The sequence below is a fragment of the Hoplias malabaricus genome, chromosome 6, assembly GCF_029633855.1.
Source record: "Hoplias malabaricus isolate fHopMal1 chromosome 6, fHopMal1.hap1, whole genome shotgun sequence".
NCBI classification, from domain to species: Eukaryota; Metazoa; Chordata; class Actinopteri; order Characiformes; family Erythrinidae; genus Hoplias; species Hoplias malabaricus.
In genome coordinates, this window is record NC_089805.1 from 44,484,762 (window position 1) to 44,504,152 (window position 19,391).

At 40.0% G+C, this 19,391-nt stretch overlaps 1 protein-coding gene across 1 annotated transcript; it reads right to left on the minus strand.

The window, feature by feature from the left end:
- Positions 1–1,269: 1,269 nt before the first annotated feature.
- LOC136700232 (titin-like) lies at positions 1,270–11,390 on the minus strand. Its single transcript, XM_066675515.1, has 4 exons — positions 11,348–11,390; positions 10,638–10,943; positions 1,898–2,191; positions 1,270–1,322 (listed from the first exon to the last, which is right to left on the minus strand). Exons 1-4 carry the CDS (start codon positions 11,388–11,390, stop codon positions 1,270–1,272), a joined length of 696 nt encoding a protein of 231 aa, XP_066531612.1.
- Between the last annotated feature and the right edge of the window lie 8,001 nt (positions 11,391–19,391).

Consider the following 19,391-nt stretch of genomic DNA (forward strand, 5'->3'; position numbering starts at 1 on the left):
TGGTGTTGTGAGGGCGAAGGAGCTTTGGGCCCTCTATGGACCACAGCATTTGTGACCGGTCCAGGGCGGATCGCTCTTGCTCTCGTGGGAGGCAGTCGCATTTTCTCCCTCTCCGCTCCTTATCTTTCCTGCTTGGCTCCTCTGGTCTTGTCTTGTCTACCCTCAGAGTCTCTCTTAACACAGCTCTTCGAATTAAAATTAGGAATGGGATTGATGAACTGGTCTCTCAACGCTATTGACACCATCTTCTCAAGGAGAAGCTTGGGCTCAGGAGAGCCCACCTGCCGTGATGGAATGACACCAGTTGAATATGCCATGAATGGATGGGAGAGGTGGCGCGTGGTATGTGTGGTGCCTCTTTCCATTGAGGACATTGAAGATGTATAGCGATTGGGATTTATGATCGTGGGCTTTCTGCTGATTGCATTAGGCGGTGCCCTGGTTTATTAGAAAATGGAAAGAGTTGAGTCAGTTGTAAACAGTCCAAGGTAACTGACCAACATTATTGATGGGATGGGCAGAGCCATTGGCTCACAGACTGGGACTGTGAATAGAAACTTGGATTCCATCAAGGAGCAACTAACGGCTTTGAACTCCAAGATTGAACATTTGGAAGACCAGTGCAAAATGGAACTTTGAATCAGAGGGAATATTAGCTCAAAAATTAGCTTCAGGTCTCTAACAAGCTGAATTTATCTGTTTTGGCTGCCCCAGTTTTCAGCTGCCTTGAGCTGCTTATAGTCAAACTCCCCCGGAGGAATGGTTGCTATGGAGATTCTGCTGCACCTATCTGTGAACTGTAGGCTTGAGGACACATGATTGCTACTACATTCTTGGACTTTCTCACAGACTGAACACTGCCCCCTCGTCCCACCCCTGAACACGCCTCCTACTGCTTCTGTCCACATAACTGAAACTGTCTGTGTGTATTGCTTGTGTGCCATAGGTGCTGTTATTTTCAAGATCACACACTGTGCTTCCTAAGGCACAGTCTGTGACCTTCTTATTTTACCACCACTTCCCTGTTGTAATCCAGCTGTTTCTTCTAACTGTAAGATGAAGCGGGCACCTGCTGCCATCACGTCTGTTGCACACCCCCAACCTCTGTTTGGGTGAGTGGACAGACGGAATATAATTTCGCTGCAATGTTGTACTTGTATAACTTTGTATGTGACAATAAATTCAATTCAATTCAATTCAATCATGTTGAATCAGGATGGGTAGCTCCCTCCAACTCTAGAGGTAGAGAATTAGCATTGATGTTTAGGGCTAGGGGCATTTCAGGCCGTTTATTTGTATTTTGTTGGGATTGTAGGACACCTCTAAGAGACACGGAACAAAGGGGTGCTTTTGTGACATACAATTTCCCAAATGTCCACCTGGAGGCACTGTTGGTCCATGCTGTTTCTTCTGGGTTGAACTATGAATGTTTGATTTAAAATTGCACATTCAGTTAAAACTTCCATGCCGTCGAGTGTCGTATCCTTTTGATTGTCTCATAAAGTCTTGTCCATTGATATAAGTTGGAGTGAGGTGTACCTAAGCCTGGGAAGGCACTCTGAGGAAATTTAGTCCCATGACCTGTTCACCCTCCTCCAGTGATCAATTTTTAGACCCAGCAGACCTTGCTGAAACCTGACTCCTAAAATGGGGAAATTTAATTCCTTCCCTTCTTGTAAAGTAATTTGGTAGAACTTTACAATATTGCACTGTTCACACAACACTGGTCAATATATCAGGAAATAATGAAGCATTACATATTAATATCTGCTTATTTGTGGACCAATATTGTTAAGTGTTTTGATTTTGTAATAGATTTTGTGCCGACAGTAATGATATGCACTTAGGGAGACATTTACTGTTGTTAATTTTAATTTCCGAAGTAATGACTGGTTACCACCTCTTTTCAGGGTCTGGGAGAATGTTTTGCCGTCCAGTTCAACAACACACTCAACTTCATCCACCCCTCTCTCAGGGGGAAATGTGATATGAGCCCTGGTGAACTCTGAGGCTGAATCGCTGTCATCTCTCCAGCCAGATTCTATCCAGCCAGTCACTTTAGAGTGTTTTAAATCCCAGTGAATACAGACCTCCACGGGAGTGACCCCCATCACTACACACTGCAGAGAAAGGTCCTGATTGTCTCTCTCCTCTGAGACGTACAGTTCCACGGTGGGCTGGGAACTGGGCTCTGGGGTTGAGAGACATAATACAGTATGTTCACGTTACTATCATCATATCAGTTTTTTTCACAGACAGTTATCTGGGATTTAGGTATTCTATTCTATTTTTTATTATGTGCTGCATTTTGCTTTTTCTTACCTACAGTTAAACCTGATATATTTACTTTAACTCTATTTACAGAACTGCCAAATGTTGTCCCAATTATTACAACCACAATTCCAATGAAGTTGGGACCTTGTGTAAAACATAAATAAAAACAAAAAATTTGCAAATGATTTTCAATATACATCCAATTGAATACACTACAAAGACAAGATATTTAATGTTCAAACAAAAAATTTATTGTTGTTTTTTTTTTCAAATATTCACTCATTTTGAATTTGAGGCCTGCAACACATTCCAAAAGAGTTGGGACAGGGGCATGTTTACCACTGTGTTACATCACCTTCCCTTTTACCAATGCTCAATTAGTTTTGGGAACAGAGGACACTAATTGTTGAAGCTTTGTAGGTGGAATTCTTTAACATTCTTGCTTGATGTACAACTTCAGTTGCTCAACAGTCTGGAGTGTCCGATGTTGTATTTTGCGCTTCATAATACACCACACATTTTCAATGGGAGACAGCTCAGTACCCGTACTATGAAGCCATGCTGTTGTAACACGTGTAGAATGAGGTTTGGCATTGTCTTGCTGAAATAAACAGGGACGTCCCTGAAAAAGACATTGCTTGGATGGCAGCATATGTTGTTCCAAAACCTGTATGGACCTTTCAGCATTAATGTGCAAGTTACCCATGCCATGGGCACTAACACACCCCCATACCATCAGAGATGCTGGCTTTTGAACTTTATGCTGATAACAGTCCAGACAGTCCTTTTCTTCTTTGGCCAGGGGGACACGACCTTCATGATTTCCAAAAACAATCTGAAATGTGGACTTGTCAGACCACAGGACACTTTTCCATTTGCGTCAGTCCATCTCAGATGAGCTCGGGCCCAGAGAAGCCTGCAGCATTTCTGGGTGTTGTTGATGTATGGCTTTAGCTTTGCATGGTAGAGTTTTAACTTGCACTTGTAGATGGAGCGACAAACTGTGTTCACTGACAATGGTTTTCTGAAGTGTTTCTGAGCCCATGTGGTAATATCATTACATAATGATGTTGGTTTTTAATGCAGTGCCGTCTGAGGGATTGAAGGTCAGGGGCGTTCAATGTTGATTTTCAGCTTTGCCTCTTACTTGCAGAGATTTCTAGAGATTCTCTGAATCTTTTCATGATATTATGGACTGTACATGATGAAATCCCTATATTCCTTCTAACTGTACGTTGAGAAACGTTGTTCTTAAACTCTTGGATGATTTGCTCATGCAGTTGTTCACAAAGTTGTGAACCTCGTCCCATCCTTGCTTGTGAATGACTGAGCCCTTCAGGGATGCTGCTTTTATACACAATCATGACACTCAGCTGTTTTCAATTCACCTGTTCACCTGTGAAATGTTCCAAACAGGTGTTTTTTGAGCATTACTCAACTTTCCCAGTCTTTTGTTGCCCCGATCCCAACACTTTTGGAATGTGTTGCAGGCCTCAAATTCCACTTGAGTGATGTTTGCAAAAACATTAAACATTAAATATCTTGTCTTTGTAGTGTATTCAGCTGAATACAAGTTGAAAAGGTTTTGCAAATCATCGTATTCTGTATTTATTTATGTTTTACACAACGCCCCCCCCCCCCCCCTTTCTCACCTGATTGTTACCTGAAGACAATCCACTACTTGTTATTAAACTGCTTCTAAGGCAATTCCAACAAACAGCTTAAAACCCATAAGGAGAATGTAAACTGCCCACATCTGTCACATCACCTGACAGAGGCCAGTGCTAGCTAACTCAGTGAGCAGAGAAATGGGGGAGAGGGGCTGTCCTACCCATTTAGACCTTAGACAGCGGGGCCAACTTTGCTCTCTAGGATTCCTGGCCTCAGACAACTGAGATATCACCTAGTCTTGCACTGTCTGAATCTCTAGAGAGAGTCTGGTGCCTTTTGTCATTTAACATGCCCAAGAACCACCTACTACTGCAGGAAAAGTAATTTAACTTGCACACAAAAGGACCAATCACAGCTCTGATATTTTGGCATGACGTGTAGAAGAAGGCAATTCATTTTGGACCAATACAAGAGCCAGTACAAAACGATACACAGAAGTGCGTATATGCGGATTTACGGAGAACCAATCAGAATGCAGCTGGCAGAATCCTGACACTGAGGCTAGGTTAGTGCACTAAAAGTATCAGACTCTGGTGGAGCGTCTGTGGCTGAGATTAGGTTTCACCTGTATTTCATTCATTCATTCACTGCCTGTAAGCTCTTATCAAGTTCAGGGTTGGGTTGGGGCCTGAGCCTACCCGGAATCACTGGGCGCAAGACAGGAAAACACCCTGGAGTGGGCACCAGTCCTGTGCAGGGCAACACACACACACAACCCCAGGACTCTGGAGCTGTGTGACTGCATCACTACCTCCTGTGCCACTGTGCTGCCCAATCACCTGGATTTGAACTAGTGATTTCCATGTGACAGGGGCAGCACTTACTCCACTGCACCACCTGAGAGTCCCCATGTCAACTTATTAACTTTGCTTTGAAAACCTCTGGGAATGAGAATCTGGACTGGACTGGAGCAGCTACGTGGGCAGAATTCACGAGGAGCTCTTTTTGATAATATTTTTCTATGCTAAACCTTTAAAAACCGTGGGGACAACATCAGCCTTTCAGAAACTGATGGGGACATGTCCCCTGCATCCCCAGTGTCCACAATGTATACTAAGCCTATGTTAGAAGATAATTTAATTCAAAATGTTAAAATGTCAAGTTATTCACAGTGTACTGTGAGCTTGCTTCCTGCTTCCTTGCCGTTCAGACGCTTTGCTGCTTAGCTCTGCTATCTTCTATTTCTTTCCTTTTATTTTTTCAAAACCGACTTGTTTTTCCTGTGATAGAGTATCTGAGCTTTTAAATATACACAAATCAGCAGCACTACGAAGCCAAAACTGGATATTTTCTGCTTTTGATACTTTTTAAAGTAGTGTGATTGCTCTAGGAACCAGGACTGTTCCAACAACCAGGATATTTCATCAGGCTACAGTAGAAGAAACTTGTGAAATGCCTCTTCATTTTGTTCAACACATGTGCTGTCAGAATTGCTACGGACTTCTACAGAGAATGTCAGCTTTGGAAAGGGATTTTCGGAACCTGTTATCAGAGTTTAAGGACTGGCATGTCGGACCTGCGCGAGGAGTAACAGTGAGTGGGAGTACGGGCAGCAGACAGTGGGCTGAGGACCTAACGGAGCAGCGGACAGTGGAGGGACACAGATCTAGACCAGAGGATTGAGTAAATGGCAACACTGCTGTGAGTACAACTAGAGACGGGCAATGGGTGCAGATTGAAGCTAGACCCAAGCGCCGTGCTTTGTATAGCTCTGTAGTCTCGTCCTCTACTCCTGGTACCACAGCTGGTCCAGGGATTTCAGCTGCTAAACCTAACACTGCTGCTGAGAGAGCACAGCACAGACCCAAACCAGAAAACCGGTCTTATTCACTGCAGCTGAAAAACAGGTTTGAACCACTGCATGCCCTTCGTGAGAATCACAAACGCAGTGAACACAGCACAGAAAGTGCCAGAAGTGTCAGTCAGTCTCAAAACTCTAACAAACCTACTGCAGACACCCTGATCTTTGGAGATGACACTGTTAATGGGGTAACAAACCCAAAACTCATAGTGAGATGCGAGCCAAACATCACCGTGCCTGAACTTACTGCAAAGTTTCCAGCTGTACTGGCTGAGTACACCAATGTGAAGAGGATTATTGTACACGTTGGAAAGAATGACACTATCAAGCAGGAGTCTGAAGTTTTAAAAAGAGACTTTAATGACCTCATTAACACACTCAGTAGGTTCAACATACAATTTTTCATCAGTGGACCTCTACCTGCAGGAGGCACCAATATGTTCTCAAGGTTACTGGGATTAAACACATGGCTACAGAACAGCTGCAGGTCAAATGGACTGAACTTCATTGACAATTTTAACTTGTTTTTTGGGAAGAGAGAACTTTTTAGGAGAGACGGACTGCACACAAACAAGAGGGGTGTTAAACTTCTGACAGACAATCTCATTTTCTCAGTGTGCAATCTATCTACTTCTCTTGGGGGTGGCGCATCAGCATCAACATCCAGGAACTCTCCTGTACAAGCTGATGACACCATGTCAGAGCCGGAACATCCTCTCTCCACTGAGGACGACCTGAGGGAGCAGCAGACACTGGACATGAGTGGCAATGACCAACTCTATCAGCTGCCAGAGACACCAAAACCCCAAGAGGAATCCTCCTTGTCCTCTATCTCCCCCCCCACATCACCCCACCTGAACCTCCCAGCAGCCATGGAGAAGCTGGTTTCGGCTGGGACAAGGCTGTCACTTTCCCTGTCAGCCAGCCCTCAGGTGCAAAGAAGAACCACCCCAGCTTCTACTCCACCATCATCTACTGCCACTTCTCCACTGCAGTCCCCCAGACTGTCCCCTAAGAATAATCACACTCCATCACCACCTAGAGCACCTCAACGGAAAAGACAAGCTCCTCAACCCCCGGAAAGGCAGCTTCGCTCACGGCCCCATCGCCAGCAGGAGCTTCACACAGCTTCGTCAGCTGATAAGGGCAAAGAAAAGTGATGTTTTTCGGGTCCTGGCTGCTGCAGTGATGATGTCAGCAGTACATGTTTTCAAAACAAGCTTGGACCTTTGATGCCTGTAATCTCTCCCATTCCAGTACTTATCAGAGAGAGAAAGAACAGAGAGTTCAGGTCAGATTCTGTGAATGTAGCCAATCTACAGCAAATAAAATGTGAAACAGAGATTCTGTGGCAAAGTGCACAAGTTACTAAGTTAGCTCTTCTAAATATCAGATCTCTCACAAACAAATCACACTTAATTAATGATTTTATTACAGCACATGGGCTTGATTTTATACTTTTAACTGAGACTTGGCTAAATGAATGTAGTGCTGCAACTGTTTTATTGGAGTCGGCTCCTCCAGATTTTCATTTTTTAAATGCATCTCGTGCCAGCAGAAAAGGTGGAGGTCTAGCTGCTTTGTTCCATGGTTCTTTTCAGTGCAAGCAGTTATCATTTGGAGACTTCACAACATTTGAGAATCTCTGTGTAGTTTTGAAAGGGACACCACAGATATTACTAGTAACTGTCTACAGGCCTCCGAAGTACAGCACTAATTTTATTGATGAATTTACAGAGATGCTGTCCTTTATTTCTACAGACTTTGACCATTTTGTTATTGCTGGTGACTTTAACATACATATCGACAATCCCAAGGACTGTTTTGCCAAGGAACTACTTGCCATATTGGACTCTTTTGGTCTTTCACAGCATGTTACAGGGAGTACTCATTGTCATGGTCACACGCTGGATATTGTTATCTCAAAGAGTCTCAACATATCAGTGACTGTGAAGGACGTCGCACTGTCAGATCACTACTGTGTGTTCTTTGATATGTGGGCCTCACCAGTCATCAGAGATAGAAGAGTTTGTGTCAAGAAAAGGATTATAAAGGACTGCACAGCTACACTTTTCATGAGTAAATTGTGCACTACACCATGTGAACGATCCAACTCTGTTGATGATTTGCTGAATAGTTTTAATACAAAAATTGTCAGTGTAATGGATGAGATTGCGCCAGTTAAAATGAAGGCCTTGTCTTGCAAACAGAAAGCACCATGGAGAAATGCTTCTGTTGTTCAAATCCAAAAGAGGGAGTGTCGCAAGGCAGAACGCAGATGGCGTAAAACAAGTCTTCATTTTCACAAAGAAATCTACAAAGATAGGCTACGTCAATACAACGCGACAATATGCAAAACACGACAATCCTATTTCTCTAGTATCATCAACAATAACACTAACAACAGCAAAATCCTCTTCACCGTGGTCGACAGACTTACTAACTCACCCACACCAATGGCCCCTGAATTAGTATCAACTGAGAGATGTAATGAGTTTGCATTCTTTTTTAACACTAAAATCCAGAATATCAGACAAGCGATTAGTACATCTATATCCAACAATGAGTCTGTACCCTCTCCATCACCTCATAAAAACTCCTTAGTTAAAATGTCAGAGTTCAGTACTGTTGATAGTAATATTTTAACTGACACAGTTAATCATCTCAAATCATCCACTTGCAGTCTTGACACACTACCAACCAATTTTTTAAAGAGTGTGTTTCACACTATAGCACCAGACATACTCCACATTGTAAACACCTCACTCATGTCGGGGGTTTTTCCGAGCTCACTAAAAACTGCAGTTGTAAAGCCTCTTCTAAAAAAGAAAAATTTAGAATCTTCTCTGATAAGTAACTACAGGCCAATTTCTAATCTACCGTTCATGGGCAAAATCATTGAGAAAATAGTTTTCAGGCAAATCACTGGTTTCTTGTCCATAAACAGTAGCCTAGACAAATTCCAGTCCGGGTTCCGGTCTAATCACAGCACTGAGACTGCTCTAATCAAGGTAATTAATGACATCCGCTTAAATACAGAGGCTGGAAAGGTATCTCTTCTATTACTTCTTGACCTTAGTGCTGCCTTTGATACCATTGACCATAAGATTCTTATAGATAGACTCGCAAACTGGGTTGGACTCTCAGGAACAGTCCTGAAGTGGTTCATTTCTTACCTGGAAGGCAGGAACTACTTTGTAGAAATAGAAAATAATATTTCAGAGAACATGCCAGTAACCTGTGGTGTCCCCCAGGGCTCTATTCTTGGTCCACTTTTATTTAATTTATATATGCTTCCTCTTGGCCAGATTCTACAGAACTATGGGCTGTCCTATCACAGCTATGCAGATGATACTCAGATTTACATGGCCCTGTCCCCAAACGACTCTGGCCCAGTTGACCTATTAAGCAAGTGCCTTGAACACATCACAAACTGGATGGGACACAATTTTCTGCAGCTGAATAAAGATAAAACTGAGATTATACTATTTGGGAATAGCACTGAGAGACAAAGATTGGCTACGTATCTGGACTCGAGAGCCCTCAAATCTAAAGAACTGGCTCGCAACCTTGGTGTATCAATGGACTCAGATCTCAGTTTTAGTAGTCATATTAAAGCGGTTACTAGATCAGCATTTTACCATCTTAAGAACATCAGTAAGATTAGAGATTTTCTGACTAAACCAGACCTAGAGAAACTTATCCATGCTTTTATTTCTAGCAGGATTGATTACTGTAATGGTCTCTTAGCTGGACTTCCAAAAAAGACCATTAAACAGCTTCAGCTGATTCAAAATGCAGCTGCCAGAGTTCTCACTCGGAGCAAAAGAAGAGATCATATCACCCCCATCCTCAAATCCTTACACTGGATACCAGTCTGTTATAGAATAGACTTTAAGGTGTTATTACTGGTTTATAAATGTCTCAATGGGGTAGGACCAGCGTATTTATCAGATCTGCTACAGAGATATGAGCCGAGCAGAGATCTCAGATCTTTAGGAACTAGTCAGTTAGTCCTGCCTCGGGTCAAAACTAAACATGGAGAGGCAGCATTTAGCTACTATGCCACTTTTAAATGGAACCAGCTGTCTGAGAATATTAGAAGTGCCCCAACGTTAGACACATTTAAATCAAGACTTAAAACTCTCTTGTTTGAGCAGGCTTACAGCTCAGTTTAAAATATTCTGCACTTTTCTGTAACGGCATTTTATTTCTTTTATTTCTTTTCATTTATTGTCATTTTAAATTGTTTTAATCATTTTAATCATTTTACTCTTTTTATGTAATTGTCTTATTGGAATTTATGATTTTACTCTGGCTTTTAATGTAATTTCTTTTTCTGTAAAGCACTTTGAATTGCTTCTGTATGAAAGGTGCTCTATAAATAAACTTGCCTTGCCTTGCCTTACTGTAAAATTATTCAATTATAGAAAAGCTAGACTTTGCCTGCTTGTTTTTTATTGACTGTGTCCTATTTTCTTGTGCCTTGAACTTCTTGAGCTCACTGTGTGTATTTCTAAATAAACATTCCAGCATTTCTCAGCCTAGTCTTCATGCCATTGGCAGCATCAGCTCATTGACTGGAATAGAGTTACAGGAGCTTTCCTGTGCTTTTTCTAATTACAGAGGAGTGAGTATCTACACTCACTGTCCGTTCTCCTATTGTTCTACAACTACAGTCCATCTGTTTCTTTTTATGAAAAATAGTTTATATTTTATATTACTGCTCAGACAGCAATAGAATAAGAGCATGGACAAACTGCAGAGAGGGACCGGGGTCTTGAATCTAGGGTTTGTGGAGTGCAGCTGTGTGATGGTAATAGTATATCACTGACTGCAAGAACTTGGCCCATTTTTATGATGCAGAATGCACTAATAGATAGAAACTGACCTTTCACGATGAGCCTGGAGCCATTGCCAGTGTATAAAATAATGCTGTGAGCAGCACTGCAGTAGTATGCGCCGGAATCTTCCCCAGTGGTGTTGTAGATGATCCCCAGACACAGTCCCTTTTTCTCCCCTGGACCATTAATAACGACACTGCTTTGTTTCAGCTCTTTGGTTCTTGGATGCAGCTTATACCATGAGACATGTTCACAAAGTGCCATAATATCCACCAGGTTACACTTCAGTACAGCTCTTCCACCAGCAAGAACCTTCACTACAGCGGGAGACTGGACGATGGATGGACACACAGCTGGAAAACACATTCACACTTTAGGGAAACATAAATAATACAACAAACACAAAACTCATATAATATCAATCTATCTCGGAATCTACTGTTGTGTGCAGCAATTCCATACAAAGGGAACTGAAAATCACTGCATGATTTCTAATAATTTGCAATGTTAATCAATAAATATAAAAGATAAACTCTCCCAAATCTGTTGCATGCAGCGGATTAACAGTAACTGTGCTTTAACATGAGCAGAGACTACATTAAATTATTTTGCCTTGTTTCCAGATAAACATAGTTTATAACATTAGCTGGATTAATAATGTCTAACTGTTGCACACGGATGAACGTCTTCTAATATTTCCATCACACTAAATAATACTCCACAGATCTAGATTACCTAGGAGGAGGAATCTACTTACATTTAAAAGTGAACAGACAGAACAAGAGGAGTCTTGGAGACATGTCGAAAGAGATTTAAAGCTTTAAAGGAGACTTTCATCATCTCAACAAAAGTCACGCATCATTCAGCCCACAGAAACACACCCTGGTAAAGGTGATGACCATTGAACAAGATACTTTGGACGACACAGGAAACAGAACACTACTTTATACGGCAGAACGGACCGTAATAAACCACAGTACGAAGGGTAACCAACACTTCACACAGTGGACTGTTATGATGATAATAATAGTACAGCAGCTGCACAAAATAAAAGAGGAAATTGATTATTTCTGATTGATTTTCCTAAATACACTGCATACACTGAGATGGTTGTGTTCTCAAAAATGGATTTATTAATCTCTACTTATCACCATATTGGTTGAAATGATATACTACAAACAGTAGTTCAGTTTGGTTTCACATTATAAAGGCTTTATCGGGCTTTACCTTCAGAACCTGTAGCTTTACAAGACTGTCATTTTTCCATCACATACAGTTTCAGTGCTGGTGTGAAGATAAGCGCACACTGAAGCGGGAAACTCGTACAAACTTTCAGCCAGTGTGGGTTTAATACTTCATACTTTACAGCATTTTACTTAGATCCAGGCAGGGGACATCACAGCAGAATACATTTCAGTCTGTTTTAAGATATTGATATGATTTATTTCCTGTTAATATTTCAGTATCTACTATGGGTTTCAGAATCTGCTATAAATAGTTCAGTATCTTCTTTGAATTATTCCTACTATTAATTATTCTGTATCTTTTAATTATGCGTGAATAATTAAAATTACGAATAAGTTGGTGCCTGCTTTGTATTATTCAGTATTTACTATTAAATATTCAGTATCTTATATGAATTATTCAGTATCTATTACGACTGATTCAGTATTTACAATGAATTATTCAGTATCTATTACGAATGATTCAGTATTTACTATTAATTATTCAGTATCTGATATGAATTATTCAGTATTTATTACGAATGATTCAGTATTTACTATCTAATATTAAGTATTTGCTTTGAATTATTCTGTAGCTAATATTAAATATTCAGTATCTATTCTGAATTATTTGGAATCTGTTTTGAATTTCTCAGTGTCTGTATCTAATACGAAATATTCACCATCCAGTTATAAATCTTTAACAATTAAGCAAGAATTTAATGAGCAGTAGACCGTGGTTGGTTTAGAAGGGTATAACACTTGACACAATATATGAAAGTATAACTCAGGTATAACGTTGGTAATGAGGTATATTAATCATAAGGCCTCATAAGGCACAGTATTAAGGAATGTTCAGTGTGTTTTTATGTTCAGCCATATGCTCTATTTCTGTGCTACACAGAGAGAAATGTTTAGGATGAGCTGTCAGTGAGGGCAGGAAACTATCAATTTTACACCCTCCCTTAAGAACATGCAAATGTAAACTATCCTCTATGTTTGCCTTATTTGGAAAGGTGGAAGAAGCATGTAGACGAGGGGTCCGAGCCAGGAGGGGGAGAGATGATCTGAGCTCGGAATCGAACACTATCTCTCACGGGATCCTTAAGAACCCGTAAGACACTGTTTTGGTAAATAAAGATGTATTTACACTTTTAACCGTGTCTGCGGAGATTCTTTTCCATCACCTGTCTTCACAACACAGCAAAAGTTAACAACAGTAACCTCTTCCTCTGAGCAGGGAGGCCACACAAACTGGTTTTACAGAAGTATCCATGAGTGCAGAACTGAGGCAGGTGTTTATTTCGCCTGTTTGTCTATTTTCCTTTGATGTAAACCACAGGGAGGTGGTGAAGAAAAAAGAAGGCGAGAAGAGGCAGATGACCTGCAACCCTGCCCTTCTTTATGGTAAAAGCGACGTGACATTTTCAGCTGTGGCTAAATTGAACTCCTGGTGCTATACAGACTTTTATGCACATAACAAAATCCCCAGTCGTTGAGACGTCAACTTTCTGACACCTACAGTGATCTTAAATGTACACTGCACTGTAGCAGTGATTCCGCTTTTTAACTTTATAAAAAGAAAGATAAGAAGTTGATTGAACTTATCAGTAGAATTATTTACATCTTGTTAATTTATTAAAACCCTTGGAAAACAGACAGCACACTTTATGAAATTAAACACAAAGGACAAAAAATAATAATTTATAGAATTTACTGCTACATCCTGGATTTCACTCCACTGTAAAATGAGTCAATATTTTAAATTCAAAATCTGTGTTGTGGGATTGTCTTGAAATTTGAGCCTTCCTAATAGTAGTTTTACATTATGTTGACTTCTTATTTAGGGCGGCACGGTGGCGCAGCAGGTAGTGTCGCAGTCACACAGCTCCAGGGGCCTGGAGGTTGTGGGTTCGATTCCCGCTCCGGGTGACTGTCTGTGAGGAGTTGGTGTGTTCTCCCCGTGTCCGCGTGGGTTTCCTCCGGGTACTCCGGTTTCCTCCCACAGTCCAAAAACACACGTTGCAGGTGGATTGGCGACTCGAAAGTGTCCGTAGGTGTGAGTGAATGTGTGTGTGTCTGTGTTGCCCTGTGAAGGACTGGCGTCCCCTCCAGGGTGTATTCCTGCCTTGCGCCCAATGATTCCAGGTAGGCTCTGGACCCCCCGCGACCCTAAATTGGATAAGCGGTTACAGATAATGGATGGATGGATGGATGACTTCTTATTTGCACTTAAAATGTTTAAGAAAACCATGCAACTTCCTTTAGTACATTTAAAAGTACAAGTATTTTTCACAGTGTGTAGGTGTTAAGTCAATACTCAGGGCTTCATTGTGGAGGAAGAGGAAAATATAAACCCGTGTAATTCTGCTTATCCTGTAAAGGAGGGTCAACACTGGTCTTTATTACAGGAAACAAATGTCCATTTCAGGCTAAAGTAACCTTTACAATCACATCTATAAACGAATACTAAATTAATTCATGGTGGACACTGAATAAATGAACAGCAGATACTGAATAATTGATTCTAAATACTGAATTAATGTATAGTGGATACTGTATAATTCATACTAATACTTAATATATTAGTAGTGGATACTGAATAATTCCTTGTGAATACTGAATAAAATATAGAGGAAACTGAATTAGTCAATTCATACTGAAAAATGAATAAACCAGTAGAAGGTACTAAATAATTAAAAAAGAATAATGAGTAAACTCATAGTAGATACTGAATAATTCTCAGTACATACTGAATCATTTATAGCAGATATTGAACATTGAATATGTCATTGCTCTGGCTGTAAAATGACGCTATAAATACAAAAGGCCTTAAATTCTCTCTCATAGAATAATCTTATATATCTCTCCCATTCACTCCACTGTGCTGTTTGTGAACTGCAGTCAGGGGAAACAAAAAAGTCAAGCAATAACTAACAACAAAACGCACAGACAGACTTCACACATTCAGCTAAGACTGTAGACCACACGGCCGAGTGACTCCTGCCTGCGCCACCTTGTCTACATCTTTGATTCGGGTCTGTATGTCCCCTGACCTTTCAGCTAACTGAGGCATTATGATTTATTACACAAGCTGTATACACTTAAATGCTTTGAAAAAAACACAGACAAAAAATACCCTGACGGACAAATACATGAACAGCTTGCTCTGAAAAGTAATTTAAGAGACTGGATGGGAGCATAAACATTAACATTTTATAAAATTTTGCCTGATGTATTATAACTTCTGTCTGTAGATTTTATTGTTTCTTCTGCAAAAGATACATAGTTATAAAAATACCTCAAAATACTGTATGCATGCAATGTAATGCATGTATTTTTATGAAGAAAAAAACCCCTAAAAAACCCCAAACATATAGCTTTTGGTTTTCTTGGAGCAATAGATATTTGTAAGTGTTATTAAACAAATGGATATAAAACTGAAATACTACATATTATATTACTTTTTTATATATTATATACAAAACTACATAAATATATATATATAAAAAAGAGGAGCAAAAAGCACAAAGTACAGCAAGCTAAGTACTAGCATAACTAGCTCTGCGCTAGCTGAACAAATGTAGTGTTAAAAACATAAACAAATTCAGTTGAAGTCATTACAATATTAGCTTTGTTACTACAGTGGAATATAAAATTAAAAATTAGTTGGCAAAACTACCTTCATATTGTGTGAGCACACAGAAACCTTAACTGATTTAGTCATATATTTTCTGACACTGTTTATCCAGTTAAGGGTCATGGTGCACCATAACATGCACCATGCACCATAATAGGGCACCACACACTCACTCATTCACTCATGCATTCACATACTCACCCAGACCTACACTTTTGAACAGCCAATTCATATCTCACATACTTGTGTTTTTGGACTGTGGGAGGAAACCCATACAGACACAGGGAGAACTCAGACCACACTCCTTACAAACAGTGACCTGAGGTGGGGTTTGAACCCACAACCCCAGAACCCTGGAGTGGTGTGATATCTGTTTTGTCACCGCACCACCCCACACAGAAACACCAAGGTCACAGTCTCTAGTGGTAAATTCAGACAAAATCCAGGTACTTTACACACCCCTGTGCCCTTAAATACTGGAACATAAACAGGGCAATTTAATTGGACAGCAGACAACAACACCAAAAAATTAATAAATAAATAAAACAAACACATATCTAGACACCGCTGGGGAGATGGAGAGGGCGCGGGTTAATTGCTGGCTAGCTTTCAGTCATTTTCAGCTCCAACTATGTAACAGATTTCAGTTGTCAACTCCTTTTTGTGGCGGCCATTTTTTGTTCTCTGAACAAAAGCCACATTAAAGCTTATTATATTGTAATTATGACATTCACATTCATAAGCCGGGCTTTCTGAGCAGACTACTCCACACACGTGCACTTCTAATTATAATGTTCGTGTTATTTTTCCACACTCCATGTAATGTTGTGCTGTGTTGATTTGAACACACCCAATCTCACTAATATCCACTAGAGGGCGCATCTGTTAAAGCAATGCTTTCTCCACCTCCACCCATTGTATGACAAACCCCGCCTCGCAACGCGGTGATTAGCTATTGACTATATTTACATCAGAGCCGTTTGTATATTATCTGCTTACTGTCTGACCAATCATAGCGTAGGAATTATTCTTGAAGGAAAACAGTCTGAAAACTTCGTTTTCCTCTTAAGTTTGGGTATAAAACGTCTGTTAATTGCCACGGACTAACCTTATCCTCTCAATACGAGTGAGTCCACCTCTGTTTCATACACTGGGGATGAGTTAGAGCGGTGAGATCCAAAACTAATCACTGACCTCACTGATGTTCCTGAAACCTTTATTACAATTTAACAAAATACATAAATAAATAAAAATAAAAATAATGATAATAAATAAAGTGCTACTCCTGATCTAGTTCAAACCAAAGAAGAGATTAAGGTTAAAAAAAGGACACGGATATAGCATTTAGAAGAACATTGCACTAATGATAACCCAGTAAACAAGGAACGTCCCTGGACGTTCAAAATAGGTCTAAAAGTAGTCTGTCCGTCAAGGACATATTTTAAACGTCAATGGACGTCCAAAATCCATCTTAATAAGTTAGTTAAGTGGTGACCAATCGATAACGTCAGTGGATGTCCCAAATGCGTTTTATACGAGTAATTTATTTCAGGACCAATTAATAACGTCAATGGACGTCCAAAATACGTCTAATAGTCGTCTTTTCAATGTCTGTGTTTGGACGTCATTTCAACTTTCATTTTCAACCTTAAGAGAACGTTGATTAGACGGCAGTCATTACGTTATTTCAACGTTGAATCAACAGCTAAATGTTTACTGGGAATAGTGAATCATTTAAAAGAATAAATGGTGCATTGTTAAATTAACTATTTCTACAGTGACTCAGCAGACCTCATTTTTTTTAAACATAGAATTAAATTGTGCTTAAATAGATTTGAATTTATGTTCATTTGGAGTGGTATATAATTTAAATGATATTTTGTTAAACTAAACATTTACCGTGTACTTGCCATAATTTATTTTTGCGACTGTTCTAATATCATTGTTCTTACATTTTTAATAACTAATAAATTACACAAATAAAAATCATTAATTTAAAAAAGTCACAAATAAAAAAGCTATAGCAAATATATGTTGCCTGTACACTATTACAAATTACAATACATGTAAATTAGAATTATATGACATACTACAGGGTGGGCCTTTTATATGGATACACCTTAATAAAATGGGAATGGTTGGTGATATTAACTTCCTGTTGGTGGCACATTAGTATATGGGAGTGGGGGGGGGGGGACTTTTCAAGATGGGTGGTGACCATGGCGGCCATTTTGAAGTCGGCCATTTTGGATCCAACTTTTGTTTTTTCAATGGGAAGATTCCCGTTTTATTAAGGTGTATCCATATAAATGGCCCACCCTGTATATTAAGTGTATAAATATATTATAACTGTACTAAAAAATGGTAACAAAAAAGACTAATATACTCAGTATATATTAAATGTAATTTAATATATTTTAATGTGTACATTAGCAGTACATTAGCACAATTTAACTATACTTTTTTATTTATCTTTGTAACCTGTCCTTAAAGTGTTTAAGGCGTTCTTAAAATGAGCTGATCTTCAGTCTGCCTGCCTCTGATGCACCTGTACCACCTGCTACTATCATGTGCAGATGTGTGGAGTTGGGAGTATGGCCCAGAGAGAGAAACCTTTCTGAAGTCTGTTAGTCTGGTTTCCAATGACCTGTAACACCTTCCAGAGAGCGGGAGATTGACCAGGGGTTGACCAGGATGGGGTTTTCTGACTGTGTTAGAGGAACTTGATCAGTGCTCTTCATTTTAGCAGAAATGGGATGAGCAGATACCCACCAATTTACAGAATTATTATACATCTGTGAAATTAAAGTGACATGTGTGCCATCTAGTGTTGATTACAGGAAGGAGGAATATAAGCCAGTGTGTTTATACCTAAATAAAGGAGTGGAATAACCTGGTGAACCTGGTGTTTATAATGACACCATAGGAGGGACAGATCTGGACTGTGGCAGGGTCAATCAAGCACACACACTCTTTGTCTATGAATCCATGCTGTTGTACGTCCTGCAGAATGAGGCCTAGCACTGTCCTGCTGAAACATCCATGGACTTCCTGGAAAAGTTAGTCCTCTTTAAGGAAACATGTCTCTTCAAAATCCCAGTATACACCTCAACATCAATTATACCTTCAATGTGGCAGAGGGTAGAGTTTATCACCTTTCAGTAGTAATAAGTCTCATGTCCCCTTTCGTCATAAGCACAAAGAACAACATGGACTCCTCTGACTATGGCACATGTTTCTATTGTCTCTCTTTGGATCTGAGCTGAGCTTGGGTCCACTGAGCTCTGGGTTTGGCACAAAGTGGTGGACCATGACCCACCTTTGCTCACAAAGCCTAGGACTTCAGTGGGTGTTCCTTTAAGATTCAGTCTTGAAGACCTCATCTGTTACCAGTTAAACTGCTATTGGCTGAATGCTCCAGAACAGTGGTTCTTGTATAACATGTTCAGTCTCATTTTGCCACACTTTTTTATTGCTTTGTGTGTGTGTGTGTGTGTGTGTGTGGATATATATATATATATATATATATATATATATATATATATATATATATATATATATGTGTGTGTGTGTGTGTGTGTGTGTGAATTGTGAATTAAAAAGTGCAGAAGTGTGTTCACTTATTTCTATTTATAAAATCACTAGCTAAATTTGAGCAGGGTGTCAATAAACAAAGCAGGATTTCTCAGTTAGCCGGCTAACTTAAGCCCAACAATGATATTTTTCCAACGGGAATCTCCCTCAACTCTGTTCCTGTTCGACAGGATAGAATTTGGGCTTAAATCATCGGGCTAAATTGAGAGAATCCCGAATTGTGTTATACCCTCCAGGTCTGTTGTGTCCAGCACGGTGCTGTTGTCCTGCCCGACCCCCAGATGGCGCCAAAATGACGTTTAAACTCAACGACGGTTAAACGGCGAGAACAGCGGAGAATAGCG

Bases quoted from the DNA above. Each gene is read 5' to 3' on its own strand.
- LOC136700232 (XM_066675515.1), bottom strand. From the start codon at position 11,390: ATGTCTCCAAGACTCCTCTTGTTCTGTCTGTTCACTTTTAAAT. The intron at 10,944-11,347 runs GTAAGTAGATTC...TGTGTTTTCCAG, and splicing joins CTGTCTGTTCACTTTTAAAT to CTGTGTGTCCATCCATCGTC. The intron at 2,192-10,637 runs GTCAGTTTCTAT...TCTCAACCCCAG, and splicing joins CTCCAGGCTCATCGTGAAAG to AGCCCAGTTCCCAGCCCACC.